This window comes from Candoia aspera, chromosome 4 (assembly GCF_035149785.1).
Source record: "Candoia aspera isolate rCanAsp1 chromosome 4, rCanAsp1.hap2, whole genome shotgun sequence".
NCBI lineage: Eukaryota > Metazoa > Chordata > Lepidosauria > Squamata > Boidae > Candoia > Candoia aspera.
This window is the reverse complement of record NC_086156.1, coordinates 5,349,970-5,373,467: the sequence shown is the minus strand read 5'-3', so window position 1 is coordinate 5,373,467 and position 23,498 is coordinate 5,349,970. Positions and strand designations below refer to the sequence as shown.

The following is a 23,498-nucleotide window of genomic DNA, read 5'->3' as shown; positions in this document are numbered from 1 at the left end:
TCCCCCCAAAAAGAGGAGGAAAAATCCCCTCCCAATTGCATTATCAGCTTTAAGAAATGATTAGAAGCCTCCATTTCACAGCTGTGTGCAAACACACACACACACACACACACAGAGGCACGATATATAAGCACAGAGATGAACTTTTATCAATCTGACTTACTTCTTATCACTGTCAGTTCCTTCTCTCCTGCCACCATAACAAAGAGGATGGGAAAGAAAACCACAGAACAGAATACTTTTCAGAAGTAGCCAATAACATTACCAACCGGGTGAAGTAGTAATGGAATGAGTAAGAAGTCAAACACACCCTGAATCAAGCCTGTCCTTGAGTGAATGAGATGTTCCAGTGCTAATTAAAACAATGTACCAGTTGTATCATGTACATTACATCAGAGAAGCAGAGCTGCCTCTATATTCCTGGCAAACCAATGGAGAGACAAGACAAATCCATAGCTTCTGAGAGAAGGTGCTTCTCAACACCATGGTTTATTCTTCTTCATCAGTCCTAAAAGAAACTCACGTAGGAATGGCCTGGTATCTGGAGCTGGGGCGTAAATGGAGGCTGCCTGAGGTTTGGAACTATTAGCTCAGGCACTCGAGAAAAGGAGAAGAACAGGCCATCTTGGTCAAACAGTCAGTGTGGTGTTCCTGAGGGCATCTAGGAAGGGTGGGTTCACTCTTCTGCCTCCTAGAGCAGGGCTAGGCAACCAAAAGACTACCAAGTCACTGAAAACCCTCCCACTTGGTCTTCTGGCCACCATGATTAGCTGGGCAAATCCTTGGGACACAATTCAAAGCCCACTTGAATGCCAAAGCAATAGTTCAGATGGCAACAAAGCAAAGATTCACCATCAGCAATAAGTACAGAGTCATCTAGCTGAGCATTTTCAAGCAGACAATGGTCCACGTGAAGAAAATGGAGAGCATTTAAATCATTTTTCGTGATCAACATGCATGATGTTTTGTAGATAAAATTGCTTGCATCACATCCATGCCAACTTGGGTATCATAATAAGTTCCAAGTCCAACTGATGTAATGTTGGGCCCGCCTTGCCCAGATATACTGAATATTATTCCATTTGTACAGCCCAAGGGTGCAGAGAGATTCTTGGTAAGGTAAGACCTAACCTCTAGTGCTTCACCTTGCCTTCTTTGGTATATGCAAGAATCTGGATGTGACTTGCTGAAGATGTGACATGAAATCCTCTCAGCCCCATGGTGTGATTCCAACTGCCCTAAAAAGGATAGTCTCTGAAGCCCATTATATTAATTTATCCAACGTTCCATAATTGGCAAAATGTTGAGATGTGCAGTAGCATCTCAGTTGCAGCAGCCTCTGCTTATCATGGATTCATTTCAGTCTGGCTTCAGGCCCAGTTATGGGACAGTGACTGCTAGTTTGCCTTGGTGGACAACCTACATTATTAACTGCATTGAGAACATATGACCCTATTGATTCTGTTGAACTTCTCAAAAGCTTTTGATGTTCTTCTAAATAGGCTGAGATGTGATTCACAAGCACTTTTCATGGTACAGCCAGTCCTTCTCATTGGGATCAGTTCAAAAAGTAATTGCGGGACATTCTTTTCAATACCATGTATATTGGCCTATGGAAAGACGGACAATGACTCCAAAGGGACCCAGCCCAGATTTTGATCTCAGCATGAATCTAACTCATCACCATGTAATCCTGATCCAGCAACAGGTTGGCAAGTTCTCAGAAGCCTCACTGTGGTAGGCGCACAGTGGTGGTGGTCAAAGCTGTGGCAATGATATGTGCATGGGGAGAACTGAATGAAAAATAAGCTCCATCCAGATCACACAGGAAGTCTGCAAGAGCTATCTGTGGCCCCTCACTGGTTATGAGTTGTCCTTATATTGCCAATAATATCCTTCAGGATGTATTACAAATGTCATGCTGACTTAGCAATTCGCAGTTGACAATCAACACAATTGTATACTTATAATACTTTTATTGTAACACTCAAGACCATCGCCTGAGGATTCCCAGCCCCGTTGTATACATCTCCTTCTTGTCCATCTGCTGTTTTAATTGGCAGCTACTGAGCATGTTCAATTTTCCATGGGCTGCTTTTTATGTGGGTTGCCCCCTTAGCTTGGCAATTTTTCTACATTGTTTTGATTTGATTTGATATTTCTTCCCTGAGATACTCCCCACTCCTCCTCCTCCTCCTCTTCCTCTTCTCCTTATCTGCATTTCTTGGCTTCATTTTTGTTGGCACTCACCACCAACCTTTCTTTTTGAAGAAATGCTCTTTTTTTCAGAGAAAGCCTTATCTGTGTGTAGTAGTAAGGCACGGTATTTTTTGTTGTTGCTGACATGCAGACACCTGAGAATCAAAGAACTTCCAGAGATCTGGGTGTGGCAGACCTGAAGAACAGCAACTCAAGAGCACAAACAACCTCTTCCTTAAAAAAAAGTTTCCATACTTCTCCCAAACCAAAGACAGGGACAAAAAGTAAACTGTTGGTATGGAATGGTGACAATTTGGACTGAGATCTTCTGGGGGGAGAGGGCAAAGTTAAAGCCCTTGGTCCCACTCCAGAAGGAGAGGTCCTCACTTGCAATTTCCTTTAAAAAAACAACCATGCAATTGCTAATTGCATATTTGGGTTTCATGTGGTACAGACTTTAAAAGTAGAGTAGATGCATCCCATGCCAAGGCACCAGATTAAGTCTCCAAGATAGAAAGGGTTTCAGAATCCTAGAGAATCACTGGCTGTATTTGCACAGCTCTCTAAATGGGATAGACTTAATTCTAATTTGTTTTTTTCTCTCTGCTTGAGTGTTGTTACAGAGTTAACTCACTGAATTCTAAACTAACCAAACAGAGTTTAAACTGATTTCCTTAAAAAAACTAACTAACTAACTAACTAACTAACTAACAGTCCTAATGAACTAAAAACAAAGCTTTAAACCACATCAGTGAGTTGGCCCCACATTAAGAATAGGTCCAATAGGATAGATTAATCATTATTAGCAAAAGAAGTCCCACTGAATGCAATTGGTGTATTCAATGACCTGGTGCACACAATATGCTAAACTATGTTTTTTTGACTAAACCAACATTGACTGGCTTTATCCATCACTGCATGGCCTAAGCCACAACTTACAGTCTACACAGGTTAGGTTCATGGAACACACTAAGCCAAACCACACAAACCATGTTATGTTTTAGCCTAATGCAGTGCTTTCCCAAACCTGGGTAAATGACCCAAAATTGGGTAAAAGTGGTTTTTCTTCGGGTAATGACACATGAACCCATTACCCATCACAACAGAGACATTTAAATTGACTTAAAGATTGCCACACATACCAAAATATATTCAAAAATCTCCCAAAGTATTCCTATTAAGACGAAGCTCCATGACATTACCAATGGTAATTTGTTGAAATGACATAAAGGTCATTCAGTGATATTGTTTTTATAATACAGGTAGTCCTCGAGTTACGACCATTTTGGGGGTAATGAAGGAAAACGTTTGGGAAGCACTAGCTTAATGTGAGAAAGGCAGTCGCTCTCTAACCAAGCCCACTGTTTTTTACCCACTCTGTACTGTGAGCAGAGAAATCTGCCAATTTTTCTCCAATCTTTATCCCTGACGTGCTGGATCAGTCCTGGCACGCTTAGAAACGTGTGGTTGTTATCTTTTCACTAATGCAATTGTCTTTATTTGGTTTTGCGCATCCATTTTCCACGCTTCCATTGGCTGCCTTGCTCTTCCTAAAAACGGGAAAAGTTAAAAACAATTAAAAACATAATACAATGAAAATGTGTACATAATACATAGTACTCTGTTCAAAGTAGTGCTACAAGATTTAAAGTTTAAATGCTTTAACCTAGGCTTCCTGGAACCTTTCATCATACAAGGACTGTCAAGAAATTTTAGGAGCAGGTTTGCATGTCCTTGTTCATCCCTTGATGATAGCAGGGCCTAAACATATGTAAATCCATTGCTAATCTTTCAGGCACAACTTGCTATATCCCTCACTTGACTGCCCTTTGCCTGGCAGCTAAATGTGCAAACTGTTTCCCTTGAAAAGCCCTGTGTGGGAAGGTATGAACGTTTTCCTTGTGCTGCAATCGAAAGATCTTCATGTGTGGTGAAGCAGATTCAAATCGTTTTGCCTGACATTATGATGAAAGCATCAGGCCTGCAGACACCACTGGATGCAAAATTGGCATTTTGGGGGTAATTAAGGAAAAAAATTTCCTTCATCAGCCGGTGCCATCTTCAGGTGGCACAATGCCTGCAGGGTTGAGCCATTGAGTCCCTGCAGGCATTGTGCCACCTGAAGATGGCACTGGCTGATGAGCATAGCCTGGATTCTCTGTAAAGAAAACCACTGTGCGAGATCTCTTTCGAGTCAAGTTTGACTTAGGTGATTTGGACACATCAACGTAGTTTCCTTGCAATCATACCAAAGTGGTTGGCAATGGTCTTTTCCCAGATTGTGTTTCTGACTTTCCAGTCTAGCTTACGGCCCTGGGATTCCCGATGCTTTCTCGTCAAAGAGAGCCAAGCTAGCTTGGCTTCCAAGCGAAGATGGCCCTAGTGCTACTCTCTGGCCTGTCTACACCATACCCAGTGAAGTTAATTGATGTAATTGACAACCATTCTTCGGGTTGGCTGGTTCCCTAGTCCTGCCGAGGCTGGTCTTGTCCCCCTTTGGGTGGAATTAGATCTGCCATTACTTGGATCTCATTACGTCTTATATTTATATTTATTGATATTTATTGATGAGTGATATTATTTATGATTTTATTGAATTTTAAACTGTTTTATTGTGAACCGCCCAGATGGGGGAGATGGGCAGTGATAAAAATATGATGTTGTTTATTCGTTTAGTCGCTTCCGACTCTTCGTGACTTCATGGACCAGCCCACGCCAGAGCTTCCTGTCGGTCGTCAACACCCCCAGCTCCCCCAGGGACGAGTCCGTCACCTCTAGAATATCATCCATCCACCTTGCCCTTGGTCGGCCCCTCTTCCTTTTGCCCTCCACTCTCCCTAGCATCAGCATCTTCTCCAGGGTGTCCTGTCTTCTCATGATGTGGCCAAAGTATTTCAGTTTTGCCTTTAATATCATTCCCTCAAGTGAGTGGTCTGGCTTTATTTCCTGGAGGATGGACTGGTTTGATCTTCTTGCAGTCCAAGGCACTCTCAGAATTTTCCTCCCACACCACAGTTCAAAAGCATCGATCTTCCTTCTCTCAGCCTTCCTTATGGTCCAGCTCTCGCAGCCATATGTTACTACGGGGAAGACCATTGCTTTAACTATGCGGACCTTTGTTGTCAGTGTGATGTCTCTGCTCTCAACTAATTTATCGAGATTGGTCATTGCTCTTCTCCCGAGGATTAAGCGTCTTCTGATTTCCTGACTGCAGTCAGCATCTGCAGTAATCTTCGCACCTAGAAATACAAAGTCTTTCACTGCTTCTACATTTTCTCCCTCTATTTGCCAGTTATCAATCAAGCTGGTTGCCATAATCTTGGTTTTTTTGAGGTTTAGCCGCAAGCCAGCTTTTGCACTTTCTTCTTTCACCTTCATCATAAGGCTCCTCAGTTCCTCTTCGCTTTCAGCCATCAAAGTGGTATCATCTGCATATCTGAGATTGTTCATGTTTCTTCCAGCGATTTTAACTCCAGCCTTGGATTCCTCAAGCCCAGCACGTCGCATGATGTGTTCTGCGTACAAGCTGAATAGGTAGGGTGAGAGTATACAGCCCTGCCATGCTCCTTTCCCAATCTTAAATCAGTCCGTTGTTCCGTGGTCTGTTCTTACTGTTGCTACTTGATCGTTATACAGATTCTTCAGGAGGCACACAAGATGACTTGGTATCCCCATACCACTAAGAACTTGCCACAATTTGTTATGGTCCACACAGTCAAAGGCTTTAGAATAGTCAATAAAACAGACATAGATGTTTTCTGAAACTCCCTGGCTTTTTCCATTATCCAGCGGATATTGGCAATTTGGTCCCTAGTTCCTCTGCCTTTTCTAAACCCAGCTTGTACATCTGGCAATTCTCGCTCCATGAATTGCTGAAGTCTACCTTGCAGGATCTTGAGCGTTACCTTACTGGCATGTGAAATGAGTGCCACTGTTCGATACTTTGAACATTCTTTAGTGTTTCCCTTTTTTGGTATGGGGATATAAGTTGATTTTTTCCAGTCTGATGGCCATTCTTGTGTTTTCCAAATTTGCTGGCATATAGCATGCATTACCTTGACAGCATCATCTTGCAAGATTTTGAACAGTTCAGCTGGGATGCCGTCGTCTCCTGCTGCCTTGTTATTAGCAATGCTTCTTAAGGCCCACTCAACCTCACTCTTCAGGATGTCTGGCTCTAGCTCACTGACCACACCGTCAAAGCTATCCCCGATATTGTTATCCTTCCTATACAGGTCTTCTGTATATTCTTGCCACATTTTCTTGATCTCTTCTTCTTCTGTTAGGTCCTTGCCATCTTTGTTTTTGATCATACCCATTTTTGCCTGGAATTTACCTCCAATGTTTCTAATTTTCTGGAAGAGGTCTCTTGTCCTTCCTATTCTATTGTCTTCTTCCACTTCCGCGCATTGCTTGTTTAAAAATAATTCCTCATCTCTTCTGGCTAACCTCTGGAATTTTGCATTTAATTGGGCATATCTCCCTCTATTGCTGTTGCTTTTGCTTTCCTTCTTTCTTGGGCTACTTCTAGTGTCTCAGCAGGCAGCCATTTTGCCTTCTTGGTTTTCTCTTTCTTTGGGATGTATTTTGTTGCCGCCTCCTGAACAATGTTGTGAACTTCTGTCCAGAGTTCTTCCGGGACCCTATCTACTAAGTCCAGTCCCTTAAATCTATTCTTCACCTCCACTGCATATGCCTTAGGAATATTAGTGAGCTCATATCTAGCTGATCTGTGGGTCTTCCCTAATCTCTTGAGTCTGATCCTAAATTGTGCAAGAAGAAGTTCATGATCTGAACTACAGTCAGCTCCAGGCCTTGTTTTTACCGACTGTATAGATGTCCGCCACCTTTGGCTGCAAAGGATGTAGTCAGTCTGATTTCGGTGTTGTCCATCTGGTGAAGTCCACGTATAGAGCCGTCTCTTAGGTTGTTGGAAGAGAGTGTTTGTTATGCAGAGTGAGTTGTCTTGGCAAAATTCTATCAGCCTATGTCCTGCTTCATTTTGTTCTCCCAGGCCATGCTTACCTGTAATTCCAGGTGTCATCTGACTGCCCACCTTAGCATTCCAGTCTCCCGTGATGAAAATAACATCTCTTTTAGGCGTGTTGTCCAGTAGGTGCTGCAGATCCTCAGAGAACTGCTCTACTTCAGCTTCTTCAGCATCTGTGGTTGGGGCGTATCTTTGGATCACTGTGATGTTAGATGGCTTGCCCTGAATTCGAATTGAGATCATTCTGTCGTTTTTTGGATTGTATCCAAGCACTGCTTTAGCCACTTTACTATTAATTATGAAGGCTACTCCATTTCTTCTGTGGTCCTCTTGTCCACAGTAGTAGATCTGGTGGTCATTTGATGTGAAGTGGCCCATTCCAGTCCATTGCAGTTCACTGACGCCCAAAATGCCTATCTTTAATCTTGACATCTCACCAATAACCACATCCAATTTGCCCTGGCTCATAGATCTTACATTCCAGGTTCCAATGGTGTGTTGATCCTTAGAACATCGGATTCGCCGTTCACCACCAGCACCGTCGGCTGCTAGCTATCCTTTAGGCTTTGAGCTAGCTGCGTCATTATGTCTGGGGCTAGTTGAAGTCCTCCTCTGTTCCTCCCCAGTAGCATTTTGACCATCTTCCGACCTGGGGGCCTCATCTTCCGATGGTATACCGACATATCTCTGGTTGTACTGATCCATTTAGTTTTCACGGCAAGAATACTGGGGTGGGTTGCCATTACCTTCCCCAGGGATCGCATTTAGTCTGACCTCTCTGTCATGACCTTCCCATCTTGGGTGGCCCTTCACGGTTTAGCTCATGGCATCACTGAGGTGCTCAAGCTCCAGCACCATGACAAGGTAACGATCCTTTGCTGAAGAAAATATGATAGATAAATAAATAAAATAAATAATTTGATTCCCAGAAACTTTGTTACAGGTCCAAGCAGAGGGGGGCCAAAAAAGTTGCTTTAATTATTTCTTGCCAGTAAGAAACAGGCCAGCCACAGCGAAGTGCAGAGGGTCTGCTCTCCGCCAGAAGTTGGCAATTACCAATAGAAGACAAGGGGGTTGAGTTGGCTGGCTTGTTTTTGCCAGCAAGCGAGGAACCAGATGTGGTTTCCATTGTCAGAGCACATGCAGCGATGTCACTATGGAAGCCCGACCCCACATTGCCACAGTGCAGCACGTGAAGGAGGGGCTTGAGCTGTGACATCACGGCACAGTAAGGCTGGCCATAACTTGTCCCACTTTGCTGGGGACACCCTCGGTTGCCACTAAACAGGACAGAGAGCATGAAAATAGTCGACCTCTGAACGGAACTGTTATACCTCAGCACAGGTTTGCTTGCCTGGATCAGAGAAGCAAACAGGTATTGAGTTAGTGTCAGAAGTCCCCACAGGTCTTGCCTTGGGTTGTTGGCCAGTTCATCCACATGATCAGGAAGTTCCTTGCCAAGTGTCTCTGGAAGAAGGAGAGAAATTATTCCGCCAAGGACCGCTGCACTTCCAAAGATCACCACGGGGAAGGAGGTGTGATATCTCCCCAGGAGACCGACCAGTGGGGAGATTATTCCAGCCACCCTGGCTGTCATCTGGCATACTCCAAGCCCAGTCTGCCTGATAGGGAAGCAAAACAGAGGAGATGAAACATGGAGAAGGTAGTGGCTTTGTCTACCAGGTGAACATTATTTTGCTGGATTTCCTGAAGATGGTCATTTCCCAACATCTTTTCAGACATACATATTTTATTAAAAGGCAGAAGCAGCTTCAGCTCACAAAGCTTCTGCCTTTTAATAAAATGGGTGCACTGGAAAAAGTGCTACCAGACTCTTCCTGAGTGTTGGCCACTGTAGACCAGCATGGCTGCCCGTCTACAACAGGAAGCATCCTGTCCCAGCAGAAGGCTTTTCTCCATAAAGGCTTTTTTCCTCCTGAGTCCTACCTATGCACCAGCAGAGAACAAAACAAGCATAGATGTCAGTTTCCCCCTCGCCAATCCAAACTGGTTTGCCTGGAGGATGGTGTTCTTCAAGGCAGAAAGGCTGCCCTCCTGTCACCTTCTTAACATCATCAGCCAGTGGGAAAACTCTCACAGCAGTGCAATGATTGGCAGAAAGTTTTGACAGATGGCTAAACGCTCCCTGCTTTCTCTTCCCAATTTCCCCAGCCTCGGATCACACTTGAGTAGCTGGTAACCCAAAGACCAGATGATGATCCCAATGGTGGGGGGGCAGGGGGCTATGCTGTAAAGCAGGGCCCCTCTCTCTGCAGCCCCACATCAACTGCCACCACTGGTCAACTGCTCTTCAGATTGATCTGGGGTAATAATGGTGGAAAAGTGAAATGTAAAAAAGTCACATGATTTGTCTGTCCAAAGAATGATAACCTGGAGGATCGCACCCAGGGACTGGAGAAGGGGAAGGGAGGTGCCAGAGGCTTTCAAGATTGATGTCACCCCTTTGAAGTAGGGCAGGTCAAGAAACACACACTGCAGGGATTCCAGGCATATTACTTTATTGTCGTAGGGTATCATAACAGAAATTTAAAAGCCTGTCCCAAATCTTCCCTGTTTCTTTTGAAAGACAACAAAGTCAAGATGGGGCTGTTCTAAGTCTGTTTATGTCAGCCTTACCAGTACACTCCCTTGCCAGCAATCGACACCCAGATATGCAAAGATCAGCATTAGAATTAACACCAGATGAACCACCAAACAGCACAATACACCCTAGTCAAGGAACTATTAACTCAGGCAATCAACCAAGCAGCAAACAACAGCCCAGTCAAAGAACTCCCAAGGAGAGAACAACACCCCCACCAACACAAGCAGGGCAAGCCATGGTCTATAAACTGAGAGCAAGGCCCACTCCCTCTTGGCACTGAAGATGTTGCCTAGTCTGGCGATGAAACGCCTGCAAGAAAACAACAAGGCTCAGAGAGCACCAAGGACTCCACAGTTCAACTGTGAGCTACAAATACTCGCTTCGATTGAAATCATGGTCTCCCAGGGAACCCCTAGTGAAATCATGAGCTCCCTAGTGGAACCCTAGGGTGCCACGGAACCTTGGTTGAGAAACCCTGCTCTACACTATAGCCGCCTACACTGGTCAATAGGAGCTGGGCAGCTCCCTGGACTACACCATCAATGGCATGGTCAATGAACCACATCACCTGGCACCCTGAGCAAAACTGACTTAAAATATTGCCTGCTAGGGGAAAAAACATTAACCCTGGAAGAATGAAGGACACCTTAAAGTTCTCTTGGTCTGCACTAGAGATGACATGAAGGCAACATCATGGGGACATGGTGGGGAAAAAGTTGCCTGTGGTGTTCTTTGGTACATGTGGAGAAAGCCCCACAGAATCGTCTTTATTTCTGGTGGGAAAAAACACATTATTTGAGAACCACCGCCATCCCCTTATTTTTAACAATACTTGTTTTAAGACATTATTTTATTTTGCTTGTGTTTGTTGTTAGTCAAGTAGCCTCACCGGACAATAGTTGGGAACAGCTCTGCAGAAAACACATAGGATGTTGAAAATGATGCTGCCATGGTGAACTTTCCAAGGATAGCTAATGTTGCGATTACCACAGGCAAATCTGGGGAGAAAAACCAGATCTGAAGAGATGGAAGATCCAAAATAAAAGGAGGCAATAGCAAGAAAACTGAATGAACTTAACAGACCCTGGTAACCCCCTTTTTCTCTATATATATACCGGCAGACCCAGATAGGACCCACAGTGATTAAGACCGCTCAGGCCTCATTACAAATATCAATAATAAAACATGGGGAACAAGTAATAAAATACCAACCCTTCCAAGGTCTAGTTCACATATTGTGCTTTGCTTGTTTTTCTCTTAGCCTGTCATGGAAGCCTAGCTACTGTGATTTACAACTTAGCAGGACATGTAAACGCAGCCAATTATGAACTCTTCAACAATTATGGTTTAGCAAAATGTGGGACTCCCTGAATGTTCTTAATTCAATCCACACCTTTGGGAATGGCGGTGATCAGAAGAGAAAAGGTTCCCCCAAGGAAGAGACAAAAAGATTGACATTTCTTCCTCCCCAGCCACTCCATAAGGAAGATGCACAAGATCCGGGCTGGGATTTCCACAGCCCCAAAGATGACTTGTGTCAGGTAGATATTCAGGCCGAAGCTACCAACATTCAGGCTCAATCCATAGTAGGCCAAACTATTGACAAACCTAATGGAAGGAAGGAAGGAAGGAAGGAAGGAAGGAAGGAAGGAAGGAAGGAAGGAAGGAAGGAAGGAAGGAAGGAAGGAAGGAAGGAAGGAAGGAGGGAGGGAGGGAGGGAAGGAAAACAAGGGAGGGAGGGAGAAAACTTTACCATTAAAAAGAGAATTAACAACAGAGAGTTGATGAATACCACATTTTCCCTCCCTATTCCACAAATCAGTGCTATTTTTACAGATATGTATGAAAACCTTGCAGGAGAGGTATTTAAATATCTGTATGAATAGGAGGCTTGATAGCAAATATCACACACACACAAGCTCAAGCACAAGCACACACACACCTCGCACTCTGGCAAATCTACTTTCAACTGGTTTCAGCTCTCAAACCAATCAACGAAACCAGTTTTCCTAGCTGGGGTCCTTCTGATTGCTGGAAAATGCCATATATTGAAGGGTACTCCAGATAGCAACTGTATTCATTCCCCAAACCTCAGGAGCCAATTTATATCAACCAATTTGTCACATGCTGCTCTGCTCAATATACCCAGAACCATCCAGATTTCTGGATGAGCTGCCTGTTGGAAGTGTAAATCCAATGCCACTGACCCCTGACCACATGGGGGTGGTAGATAGCGGAGAGTTAAGGATTAGTCCTGTGTCCCCCTCTGCCTGCTCTTGATCTAAGAAGTGTTTCTCAACCTTGCCAACTTTAAGACGGTGGATTTCAACTCCCAGAATTCCTAAGCCAGCCATGCTGGCTGGGGAATTCTGGGAGTTGAAGTCCACCCATTTTAACTTTGGCAAGGTTGAGAAACACTGGTCGAAGGGATTGCTAATCTGAGGTTATTTCCCTCTGCCTTCTTTCCCAGGCCACACACATACAGAGCACATGCTTTTGGACTCACCTCCTGGTAGGATGTAGTTAGGTAGGTCCTAAGCTTTGCCTATTCCTATCAGGATTTCCTGTAAACAAATTTCTGTTGTGTTTGTCCAATCTGCTTCACTGACCCTTACTCAGTTGGTCATATCGCTTGCTTCATTAATCCTTGATCAGTCCCCACTCTCAGAATTGTTGTCATGCACACAAAGTATGCTTCAGCCTCCAACATAGATCAACATTTCCCCTTTGTCAACAGAAGAGGCAACAAAGGATCCTCTTCCACTGTCTACCTTGCCCTTACTTTGCCTTGCGTGCCTTTGCATTGCAATTTTCTAAAACACACACGCACACGCACACACACACGACTCAGGGGGAGCAGCAAAACCATTCCTCTGCTCAGTTGAAAGAGCTGCGTGAAATTATGGCATGGCTCTACAGTGCATTAACCAGAACAGGGGAGAATTAAGCAACCAGCAGAAGAGTTCCTGTCAGTCAGAAATCGCCCTCTCCTTGGCGCTTGTGTTATTGCCACAAAGCCATTCTCACATCACTTCTTCCTGCAGGCAATTGAGCTTAAATTTATTTGCTCCCTTGCCAAAGAGCAATGGCAGCTGGGAATACTGGAGCATGATGCAAGTGGCTGGGAATTCCAGGAGTCTGTAAAGGAATATAGAGCTGACCATGGGGAAGGTATGAGCAGGCCATGAAGGAGGGACTTGGACAGGAGAATCTTGTACAGACTTATTATACCCTTAGGCTGGTTTTCAAGATTCAGTTATTACATCCTACAACAATAAAGGAGCACTCTTGCAATCCCTGCGGTGTCTGTTTCTTGACCTGGCCAACCTCAAAGGGGTGACATCCATCTTGAAAGCCTCTCTGGGTTTCTCTCTCTCTCATTTCATACCAAACAAAATCAAGGCGGGGTTATTTTGAGTTTCTTTCTCACATTGCCTTCTATCTCTGGCCTGTGTAGTCGCTTATCCAAGTCCTCCCTTAACAGCTCTCTCACTTTCCCCAAGGTCAGGTTCTAAGTTCCTTTACTGAGGGGGAGTTGTACCATACCTGGAAGTCATGATTGGTCCAGTTAGCTTAATATTTTTCCCAGTTTTCAGAACAGGGAATCTCCCGAACCCTGTTGAATTGGAATTTGGGGCTTTCATCCAAGCATTTGACCCCATCTATGAAAGACATGATATACTTACCAGATTGAGGAAATTATGAGAGTCACCTTTGCTAAATGGGGATTTCTGAGGAGATCCAAAACTGTTGCAGATTTGGCTTTCTTTTCAGGTTTCAGCTTTATCAGAGGTGAGAAATTGAAAGAATGAAAGTGAGAGGGGGAATCTCTCTTTTTCATTGTTGCTATTTGGGGAGTTTGCTTCCCCTGCAGCTTCTATTCAGACTTCTCTAACCACTTCTCCAGATGTGTTGGACTATAACTCCTATGGCCACACTCAGCATGACGATGGGAATTGTTGTCCAACGCCTCTGGAAGGCACCATGTTAGGAAAGGCAAATAGAAATCATTCAAAGTTCAACAATATCTTTATTTAACAGACTATTTGGAAGAGGGGATGTCCATTCTTCCCAAATGTTCATTAAATACAAAATGTTGTTCTGTCTACAGTATTTATGTCACTTGGGCAATAATGTTGTTATGCAGGTGATGCAATTTATCTTTTCCTGAACCTTTTTTAAAAAAGGTTGAAAGACAGTTTAAGCAACGGGATAGTTTTATGCTAGTCTCTAAAACACCAGAACCCATGAGGCTGGGACAAAACCTCAAACTAACTGGATGCCACCTTGATCTGCAAAAGTCCCATGGATACTACTCTCCGTAAAACAGCACCACAATGAAACCCTGCCAAAATACCCAGGGGCATCCATTGGTGGAAGGCGGATAGTCAAGATGGTGACTGTGCTCACCTGAATTACATGCAGATGTTCTGAACATCAAGAGCAGGAACTGTGGCCAGAAACTACTGCAGGACCACAATATAATGCACAAAAATACCATTATGCAATGCACCTCTGGAATTGCTTCTCCTCACCTAATTTCTTCATTTCAAGTTGTTCCCAACCATGTTTGATTCTGACTCTTATCCATTCTGCAATAATAACATTGCAGGAGTGGAAAATAAAAACTCACCTGCTCTAAGAGTTTCGGAGGAATGGTTCGCTTGTTCACAGACGCTGCTTTTTGGAGAAGCTTTTTAGCTTCCTCTATTTTCCCTTTCGTCACAAGCCACCGAGCAGACTCAGGAAGCACCCTGAAAAATATTGGGGAGGGCAAGTAAGCAAATAACTTTGATGTTTTCTTTGTTGCCCCTTTTATGGAGACATTCAAATGAGATTCATCCTACCTCTGATTCATCCTACATCCTCAGAGGTAGGATGAATCTGGCTGGGGAGTTCTGGGAGTTGAAATCCACACAGCTTAAAGTTGCCAAGGTTGAGGAACCCTGCTGTAATGCTGATGATGTTAATGCAGAGGGACCTTTTTCTGGTTCCTTTAAGGACAGTCACAGAGGCATTGGGCTCCCACGAGGACCAAAACACATCCACATCATTTTTTAAAACTGCTGGAGGGAACTCAACAGGAGGCAAGGGGAGGACATTAGAGAAGTCTTGCAAGAAAGTTTATCAGCTTATTCATAAATATCTACAGCTGGGTTTCTCAACCATGGTTCTGCGGCACCCTAGGGTTCTGCGAGAGGTCCCTAGGGGTTCCCTGGGAGATCACGATTAATTTAAAAAATTATTTCAAATTCAGGCAATGACACATTAAAGAGGTAAGTTTCATTCTTTATTTTTAGTTTAAGAACACAGTTAATGCATCTATACAGGCCTACCCATGAAATGAATAGAATAGTTTTGTAACTTCCAGCCTACATTTGAGCCTGAATGTGCAGGGGGTCCCTGAGGCCTGAAAACTATTTCAAGGGCCCCTCTAGGGTCAAAAGCTTGAGAAAGCCTGATCTACAGGCAGAGTTCAATAGCAAGGTTGCTGGGTCTGTAGGTGACACCAGAAGGATTTGAAAAGGAAAACCCCAGATTGTTAGGGGTCGCTGGTCATGGAAGAATAAAAAAGCCTATCATTTTTGAAAAGCAACAGGGCTGGCTGACATCCCAAAGAGGGATTCGCTGCATTGCAAAGCTTCTTGCAGTTTCCTTATCTCTGTGTGTGTCTACATGTGTGTTTGTATGTGGGTATTTATGCACACGCATACTGTATTCAGATATGTACTTGGTGCTTCTTAGTTACAGCGCTCGGAAACCATTTGCTGCCATGCTCAAAGGCCATTTTAGACATCCAACCAAAGCAGGGATCATTAAGGGGAGTTGGCAGCTGGCGTTCTTGTTGAACCCAGTACTCACCATATGTAGAAGAGAAAAAAAAAAACTGGGGCAGAGCCAGCAATCTGAAGGTGCCGCCAGTCCCGAAGGCCATAAGCTAAGCCAGCCAGGATCATCTGTCCCAAAGCAAAGGTCACGTGACTGGCGATAATGGTGTGTGGACGATAGGCAACTCCAACCCACTCAGTGCCTGCAAGGGAAGGTCGCATTAGCAAAAGAAATTAAAGCAGAGCTGAGTTTGGGATTCACAGTCCTCATAAGAGTGAACCATTATAGAAAGAATGAATGATGGCTGGTTTGCAAAACAAATTTACGAAGGAAACGTGGGTGGGTTGAGCAGGAGGAGGAGGTCAAGAACTGTGGCTGGATGGAGTTGGTGAAATCTTCAAAAACAGCGAGGTGAGACATCTAAAAGATAAAAGGCAATGTACGAGATAGTATAGGGGTATAACAGAAGCAGGGATGGTTTCAAAAAATTGCGATAGAATAAATGTGTGGGTGTAAACTATATTTAGCTATATTTCCCTTTCTTTCCTCTGATTGATTTCAGCCATTGCTAGGCAAGATAATGTGAGATTTAAAATTCAGTACATAATAATAATAATAATAATAGACCACAATCACCATAAATAAATATGCATCTCAGGGTTAAGTTAAGGTCTTACACAGAGCTACGCTGCTTATGATGATTCCAGAAAGACCAGTCCCCAGCAGAAATCGGAGGGCACAATAGAGGTAAAAACTGGGGGCAAAAGCTGCTGCAACTCCGGACACTCCTTGGAGGAACAGAGATAACAAGGCAACGGGTCGTCGGCCGCACCTGAAGGACGAGAATGTTTTGTTATGTCTGCCATTACAGGGGAATATTCTTTCTAAGCTTAGGGCCACAACCAAAGACGTCTACAGACCCTTCTGAGGAGATGGGATGTTATCTAGATATGGACCTCTCTGGTGGATGAGCACCCAAGAGAAATACCCAACAGTGTCAGCCCTCGGTTCCATAAATCTGCTTAGCGAAATACAAGCGTTCCAAACAGCTTGCTCTAACCTTTTCCAGGATACCCCATTCCATGTCTGCTACTGGTCTGATGTCAGCAAAGGCAGAAGCAGGACATTTTGCTCCCTCGTAGCCAACCCCGTTTCACTTCCATGGATGTACGTGCAAAGGCTTTGCACCTGGTCGTAAAGGCTGCCTAGTTTTTGGAAGCCACCCCATGAGTTGAAAGATGGTCTTTCCAACCCATCTCTTCTGTTCTGTAGCTTCACCCCAAGTTCCTTCCCACCCATCAGTTGCTGCCCTCCGTTCTGCAAACGGGAGCTGTTTTTGCTCTCTTACCAGTCACTGAACGGTCCCAATACCACTGCTCCAACGAGAAGGCCCGACATGAAGATGGACTGTGAGATATCAATTAAATCCTTCCTGTCACATACGAGGTTAAACTTAAAGAAGGAATGAAAAATTGCTTTATTGGAAGGGAACCAGACAGAGGAAAGAACTTGTTCCGTAATCATGGCACATATTTTAGTAGCAGTCCTAACAATGCTTCAGGAGAAATGGTATTCCATTGGTCTCTCTCATATCCCTCTACTATTGAACATCAGCATTCCAAGATCTTGGGCTGGCCAGTTTGGCCCAGAAGGACCATTTCTTAATGGCTGAGTATCTTCATGTAGAAACTCCCAAAAGTGGTAGAATGGAATTACACAGAACTTCAAAACAGTAAGAGTTCTGGATAAACTGTAAACAGTAGGCAGTGCCAACCCAAACACCCAGTAAAAGCCAGCTTCTTCTGTTTCATGGGAAATTCGAGGAACCTTCCACAGAAAATACGTTTGCTGATTGCTGTAGTCCCCCATATTCTTTCTAGAGCCAGAATGCAAACAGGGCAAAAATAAGAGGTCCGAAAGGAGTAGATTTTGAACAATTTTACGGGGCAAATTGGGCCAGGCATAGTTTCAAGGCACCCACTTCACCCCTTCAAAGCCACACAATACTCTGTGTGTGTGTGTCTGTGTCTGTGTCTGTGTCTGTGTGTGTGTTCCAGGGTGGCCTTCAAGCAGGGATGTCCACGACGTTAAAAAAAAAAAATCAAAATAGTGGCTGCAACTGTGTGTTTGAAACCCCATCCCTTTTTGCATGCCTCCTTGTGTGTGCACATTAAAAGGGGGAGGGGCTTAACTTGCATGGGCACACCTACCATCTGGACTTTTTTTAATCCCTACTGTGCATACCCTGCAAGGCAATACCATCTTCTCCAGCCCCAAGTTCCACCTCATACTGTACAAATAAGGGAGTGCCTGCTGCCAAAATCTAGCTAAAACCTCACCCACTATGGCTGCAATTTGTGACCAGGCCATCCAAACTTTGCCAGTTTTCAACCCCCTCCCATCAAGCAATGTCAGCTGTTTTTAAATGATGTGACTGCTTTTTGGGAGTTGATTATGTGGCCTGGTGCCTGGGACAACTGGAAAATAACTGATAACATTTAACAAATTCTGTTTCCGTCATCCTTTACATTAGTCAGCCAAGAAGACCTTTGGAGACTATTCTTTCTAGACTACAGTGAAGACTCTTCTTCACTGTAACTATCAACATTTCCCCCTCCCATAGCATTCCAATTTCTAATTTCACCGAGTTTTTGTTCTCCTGCATTAGCCTGATTGGCTCTCCCCCAATGCTTTCAGCTCAAACAAAACTATTTTCATCAGATCAAACGAGTTAACTTTTTTAAATAATAACTTTATCAAAAATTACAACGCAATGATAAAAAAAACTAATGCAAACTAAAAAAAATAAAAAATACAAGGTGCCGAAAAGAAAAAGAAAATAGAAAAGAAAGAGAGAAGAAAGAGAGAAAAAATAAGAATACAGTAAAGAAAAAGAAAAGAAACATAGAGAAATGACTTCCCCCTTCATCACAAGTATGAAAAAAAATTAGTAACTTATCATCTACCTCACCTCCACTCCTCTTTCTCATTTGCCAACACCCCTGCAAAGCTACCCCTGGTATATCAACAACTTCTCATTGTGCAAGTTTCATACTTTAAACATCTGGGGGTGGTATTTCATGCCTCAAGTAGCCAAAGGTACTATGACCTGCCTGGATTCTCTCTGTAGCAACTCTGGTCCTTTCTAGTCATGTACACGCAAGCTGTTTAATAAGTGCTGAGCAGTGATTTTGAAAAGTGCAATCATCAGCACATCAGCGATTGCTGCTGCATTTTTACTCTTAACGACAGGCACCTATTTTCTGCCTAACATGCAAAATGTTTTGAGCATTGATTGTGGGGAGGAAGGCTACCCGTGCTGCTAATTCCTGAGCAGCCCAAACGCCCTGACCAATTTCCCCCAGTGTAGAACTGGATTTAATTAGATGCTGAAATGCAGCATGGATGGAGAGATGGGAAAAGGAAATGGCAAATTCCTTCGTTTTGGCTCTTTTTCTTTCCTGGTGGAAAGAAAGCATTGCCCCGGAACAGCCACCCCATGCTGGTATGAAGGCTCCACTCCCTGTGCTTTTTAAAGGAGAGAGAGACCCTGGAATCCAAGGGATGGTTCAACATCTCTTCTTAGTTTTGATCCTCTCGTTGGCATTTTTGGTGGACTTGCCATTCTAAGATGGTAGCAAGGGGCAGGGAAGGTTAACATGGACCGTAGTCAGAACTCCTTGGAAGGACGGGAAGGGGCAAAACCATAATAAATAATTAGGCTGGGCCATTTCAAATTGCCAGAGGAGAATTGTATTTTTGAATAGGCAGCTGTGCTGCAACACCCCCCGGTGGTGGACAGGGAGTGGGGCAGGAGTCATTTGGCACTAAGCAGCAAGCTTGCATCTTCTAGCCTGCAAAAAGTTTGCTTTCCTTTATGCAATACAAGCTGCAGGAGAGTTGCACTACGGGATTTATAAGCCAACATTCAGCAGTGAGAATTACCCTTCTGTAGTTTAGCTTTTTCCTATGTGGAGGGAGTTTCTTAAGGCAATTAGGTCTCCAACCATGGTTTTCATTAATGGGCTCGCTGGGTAGTATTTATTTATTCATTCACCCTGGGGGGTGGATATTTATCATTTATTGATTAATTCACCCATCCAATTCAACCAACTATCCATCCTGTGACACTGTGGTCATCCTTACTGTTTTTAATTTGTTGTTATGTGGCAGATTGCTTAACTAGCTGGACTGGAGAGGCATAAAAATACTAATAATAAATGTAAGAAAAGTCAAATTTATTTGATTTATACCCTAGAGGGCACTCTCAACATAACACAAAGTAGCAGGATATTTTGAAAGCACCAGCTGGGGAAGCTTTCTGCTCATATTCAATAGTAAATAATAGACATTTCTGGTGTTTAGAGGCACTTCTTCACATATTCCAAGCCTTCTTCTTATTTTCTATGCAACAACAAGCCTCTGAGGTAGCCTCGTGTGCCTAAGGGAGGACTAGAACTCACAATCTCCTGGTTTCCAGTCCAGCACCTTCACCATTGCACCAAACTGGCCCTCCTGGTATCCTGAGATACCCCTGGCATGGGGTGATTACTACGATGGGGCGCGGGGCGGAGTTGGATTGAGGCTGGGAGTTGAAGTCCGCACAGCTTAGAGTTGCCAAGGTTGAGGAACCCCGGATTACAGAATTCCATACACACCTAGGGGAGGTGGTGGCAACTCTTATAAATGTCCTCTTGTCAAACCAAACTTGTGACTCTCCAGCCCTTAGCATTGCTCTATGGCTGGACCCATGGTTAGTTTGGAGGTCTAAACCAAATCAAGAGGACAGGCATTTTATTAGAGCAGCTAAAAGTCAAAACGCTGAGCACAAACTTCTGAATTCTCAAGGACCCTTCACTGTGGTGGCAGGTAACAAAAAGCAGATGTGCAGGAGGAAGAGTCTCAGATGTTGCAAACCATGAAGCCACCATTTAGTTATGGTCTATCTTGGTAGCTATCCAGGTAGCAATGACTTCAGGTTGAATTTCTTGTTTTCTACCAGCCAAGGAAGCTGTGGATTTCTATCTGAGCCAGCTTCCAGTTGAAACCTGGGTTTTATGATTTGTTTCTTCACAGAGGGCTTCCAGATTTGGGTGGCAAGCATTCAGACCACCACTAGATGGCAGCAAGGGATTAGATTTTTCTGTATCTCTTTGCTGACATCTACAGGTCATCTGGATTTTAGTAGCCCAGATTGGGTAGCCCTAAAACCTAACATCCCTTGTAGGGAGCCAAAACCTGGAAACTCAGTACTGTAGCTGATCATCCTAGAGTGAATCTTTCCGGCCTCCTCTTGCTTTCCATCAAAACACTTCCTGGCAAACTTTTCCAATCTCCTGACTAATTTGGTTTTTTAAAATGTGTGATTAAGAATTCTGGGCAATTTAAAAGCTTCCTGGTCAATTTTGAATCTTTTTATTATAGTCTAAGCTTTTTTATCTGCTTAGGAAACTGATATGTCACCTGATCCTAACTGCTCTGGAGGGTTTACCAAAGTATAATATAATGCACGGATTCTCAGCCTTGGCAACTTTAAGATGTGTGGACGCACGCTGGCTGGGGAATTCTGGGAACTGAAGTCCAGACATCTTAAAGTTGCCAGGGTTGAGAAACACTGATATAATGCAACCATGAACTCCAGCTGCAGGAAGAACTGAAAACATTAAAAGACCCAGGTCAAAACATTTTTTGGACTGCTCCAAAACTCCTGGGAAGGAAGCCTGGACAGAAGCAGCAGCATGTTGGTATCTCTAGTAAAGCCTGATGAGCCAATGGGTGGAAGTCACTCTATGATCCAAGTTCTCCAGGGCTTTGGGTCCCTAACATGAGCATGTTCATTGGGCTTCCAAAGAAACTAACCATTGGGGCAGTTGGTCAATACAATGTGACCTGGTGTTTCTTCCAACAAAACCACTCATCACCTCATGCAGCATTCTGGACTAGACGCAATGCCTGGGCTGTACAGCGCTACTCTGTGTTGGGTGGGCTGGGGTGGGGAATTACATCTCCTTACCAATTGCAGGCAGCTGCCCAGGAACAACTTCTACTCCAAATGTCATGCTCTCTCATTTATTTATTTTGCCTTTTAACTCCCGGCATGCTTTCCCAGTCTTATACAAAAGCCAAACACTTGATTCAGGAAGAAAACAAGATTTCCAAACCTGGGTAACCAGAGATGGTTCTGGCTTGGAAGGATAGACCCATCCATCTTGGCACTTCTCTGTTGAAGTCAATCTAGACTGCAGGATGGTCTCTAGGTTGCTGTCCACAGGGGTATACATGAGACATTGTTCTAAGGTCCCATCAGGTTTTCGGGGAATGGTCAAATTCAGACGCTCCTCTCCGGTCAAGTTCAAGCTGATGGTGTCCAACCAGCTCGTGTTGCAGTGATGAGACACCGGAATTACCATGAATAATTGGCTGAAGACATGAAAACCAGTAATGGGTGTGATCAGAGTGATCATCAGCACCAGCCAATGCTGGAACCGGCCAAAATCATTGAGAGCTTTGATGATTTCCCCAACGTCTGTCATAGCTGTTTTCTTTCTGTCTTTCTCGCTGCTTACTGTAATCTGTCTGTCCAAATAGCCCTCTTCAATAGCCTCTGGGATTAATGGTTAAACTCAGAATAAACTTTGACATGGCACTCGGTGAGGTGCAGGAACAGTATTCACTGATACATTTGTTAATAGTCTTAATACATGACATGTTACACTTTCTCAACTGCAAGGTGTGTAAAAGAGTAATTGCCATCTTTGCACCTTGGACAACCAGAGAAAGCAAAGCAAAATGGAAAGAGTGACAGCCTCAGAGGAAGAGGGGTGTCATTCTCACTTTCAGAGAGTTTAATTAGATATTTATTTGAAGAGAGGGGTCTATTTTTCATAGGTGTCATGTTCACCGTTTCAATGTGCTTGGTACATCGTAACGTTTCGCATGTCATTTGCCTGATACGTGTTTGATCTCGGGAGAGAGGAGGATTCCTCGTCAGGGAGTTGTTATCTGTTGGCCGCTGGGTTGGAATGTGTTTGGGTTATCTCATGTGTTCAAGGTTGCTTTCCCAGGATGTGTGGAAAACGGTTACCAGCACCTGGGAGGGGGGTGGTTGCTATGGCTGGTAGGGGGGAGGGATTACGTTTGGAGCCGAGGGTTTTTAGTTTGTATTTGGCGCGCTTTTAGTCATTCTCAGCTTTCTCTGTATCTGCCATAATTTCCCTAATAAATCAGATTTCATTTAGGTAACCTCTTGTGAGTCTGAGTGTTTGGGATAGGCAACCATTACATAAAGCTGAGAATCCAAAACTTCAAATCCCGCTGGCCCCTATCCAGGAAAAGACAGGTTCTTCCGATCCTGTGAGGGAGAGTGCTGGCGATGACCAATCCAAATGTGCTACTCGTGGAGAGTGATGGGTCGAGTGAGGGAGAGCCCGACTCTACCATGATGCGCCCCGACAGAGCCCACCTGGGAGAACTCTCAGCGATCTGGGAGGAGGCGAGTTCGGGGTCTGAAGGCGAAGCTACAGGCATGAAGACCGCGCCAGAGACCACGGTCACAACCCCGGGCGAACTGGTCACCTGGGACGACAGTTGTGGGGACTTCTTGGAGGCGAGGGGCTCGTCCTGGAGGCAGAGATACCCACTGTCCCCAACGGTGGTACAGGTGCTGCCGAGGGGGGACTCCCTCACTCCAGACCGAATTCGGGTGCTAGAGTCGAAGATGGACTCCCTGGAGCTCATTTTGCAGAAAATGAGGATGGACCTGAGTTCGCTGAAAGAGGTGCAGGAGGGGTCAAGCCAGCGGCATTCGACCCCTTCCTCCCAGGCACAGTCCCCGGAACGGAGAAGGGGAGCTCGCCCGAGAGAGGGGGAACGGGC

General features: G+C 44.3%; 1 protein-coding gene across 2 annotated transcripts; it reads right to left on the bottom strand.

The window, feature by feature from the left end:
- Window positions 1-392: 392 nt before the first annotated feature.
- Window positions 393-22,285, bottom strand: LOC134497584 (solute carrier family 22 member 13-like). 2 transcript variants are annotated; one of them, XM_063303305.1, is made up of 10 exons: window positions 21,785-22,284; window positions 16,972-17,075; window positions 16,301-16,455; window positions 15,657-15,825; window positions 14,428-14,548; window positions 13,481-13,575; window positions 11,188-11,402; window positions 10,684-10,792; window positions 8,602-8,811; window positions 393-3,749 (listed from the first exon to the last, which is right to left on the bottom strand). In XM_063303305.1, exons 1-10 carry the CDS (start codon window positions 22,154-22,156, stop codon window positions 3,653-3,655), a joined length of 1,647 nt encoding a protein of 548 aa, XP_063159375.1. In that variant the 5' UTR covers window positions 22,157-22,284; the 3' UTR covers window positions 393-3,652. The 2 variants fall into 2 exon arrangements, with proteins under 2 accessions (XP_063159375.1, XP_063159374.1); XM_063303304.1 differs by lacking the exon at window positions 393-3,749 and having other exon boundaries at window positions 8,684-8,807; window positions 21,785-22,285.
- Window positions 22,286-23,498: the final 1,213 nt, after the last annotated feature.

Excerpts from the sequence above, each read along its gene's own strand:
- LOC134497584 (XM_063303305.1), bottom strand. The coding sequence starts at position 22,156 with ATGACAGACGTTGGGGAAATCATCAAAGCTCTCAATGATTTTGGCCGG. Across the intron at positions 16,456-16,971 it reads TTGGGACCGTTCAGTGACTG|GTGCGGCCGACGACCCGTTG; the intron begins GTAAGAGAGCAA and ends CTCGTCCTTCAG. Across the intron at positions 3,750-8,601 it reads GAACTGGCCAACAACCCAAG|GAAGAGCAAGGCAGCCAATG; the intron begins GCAAGACCTGTG and ends TCCCGTTTTTAG.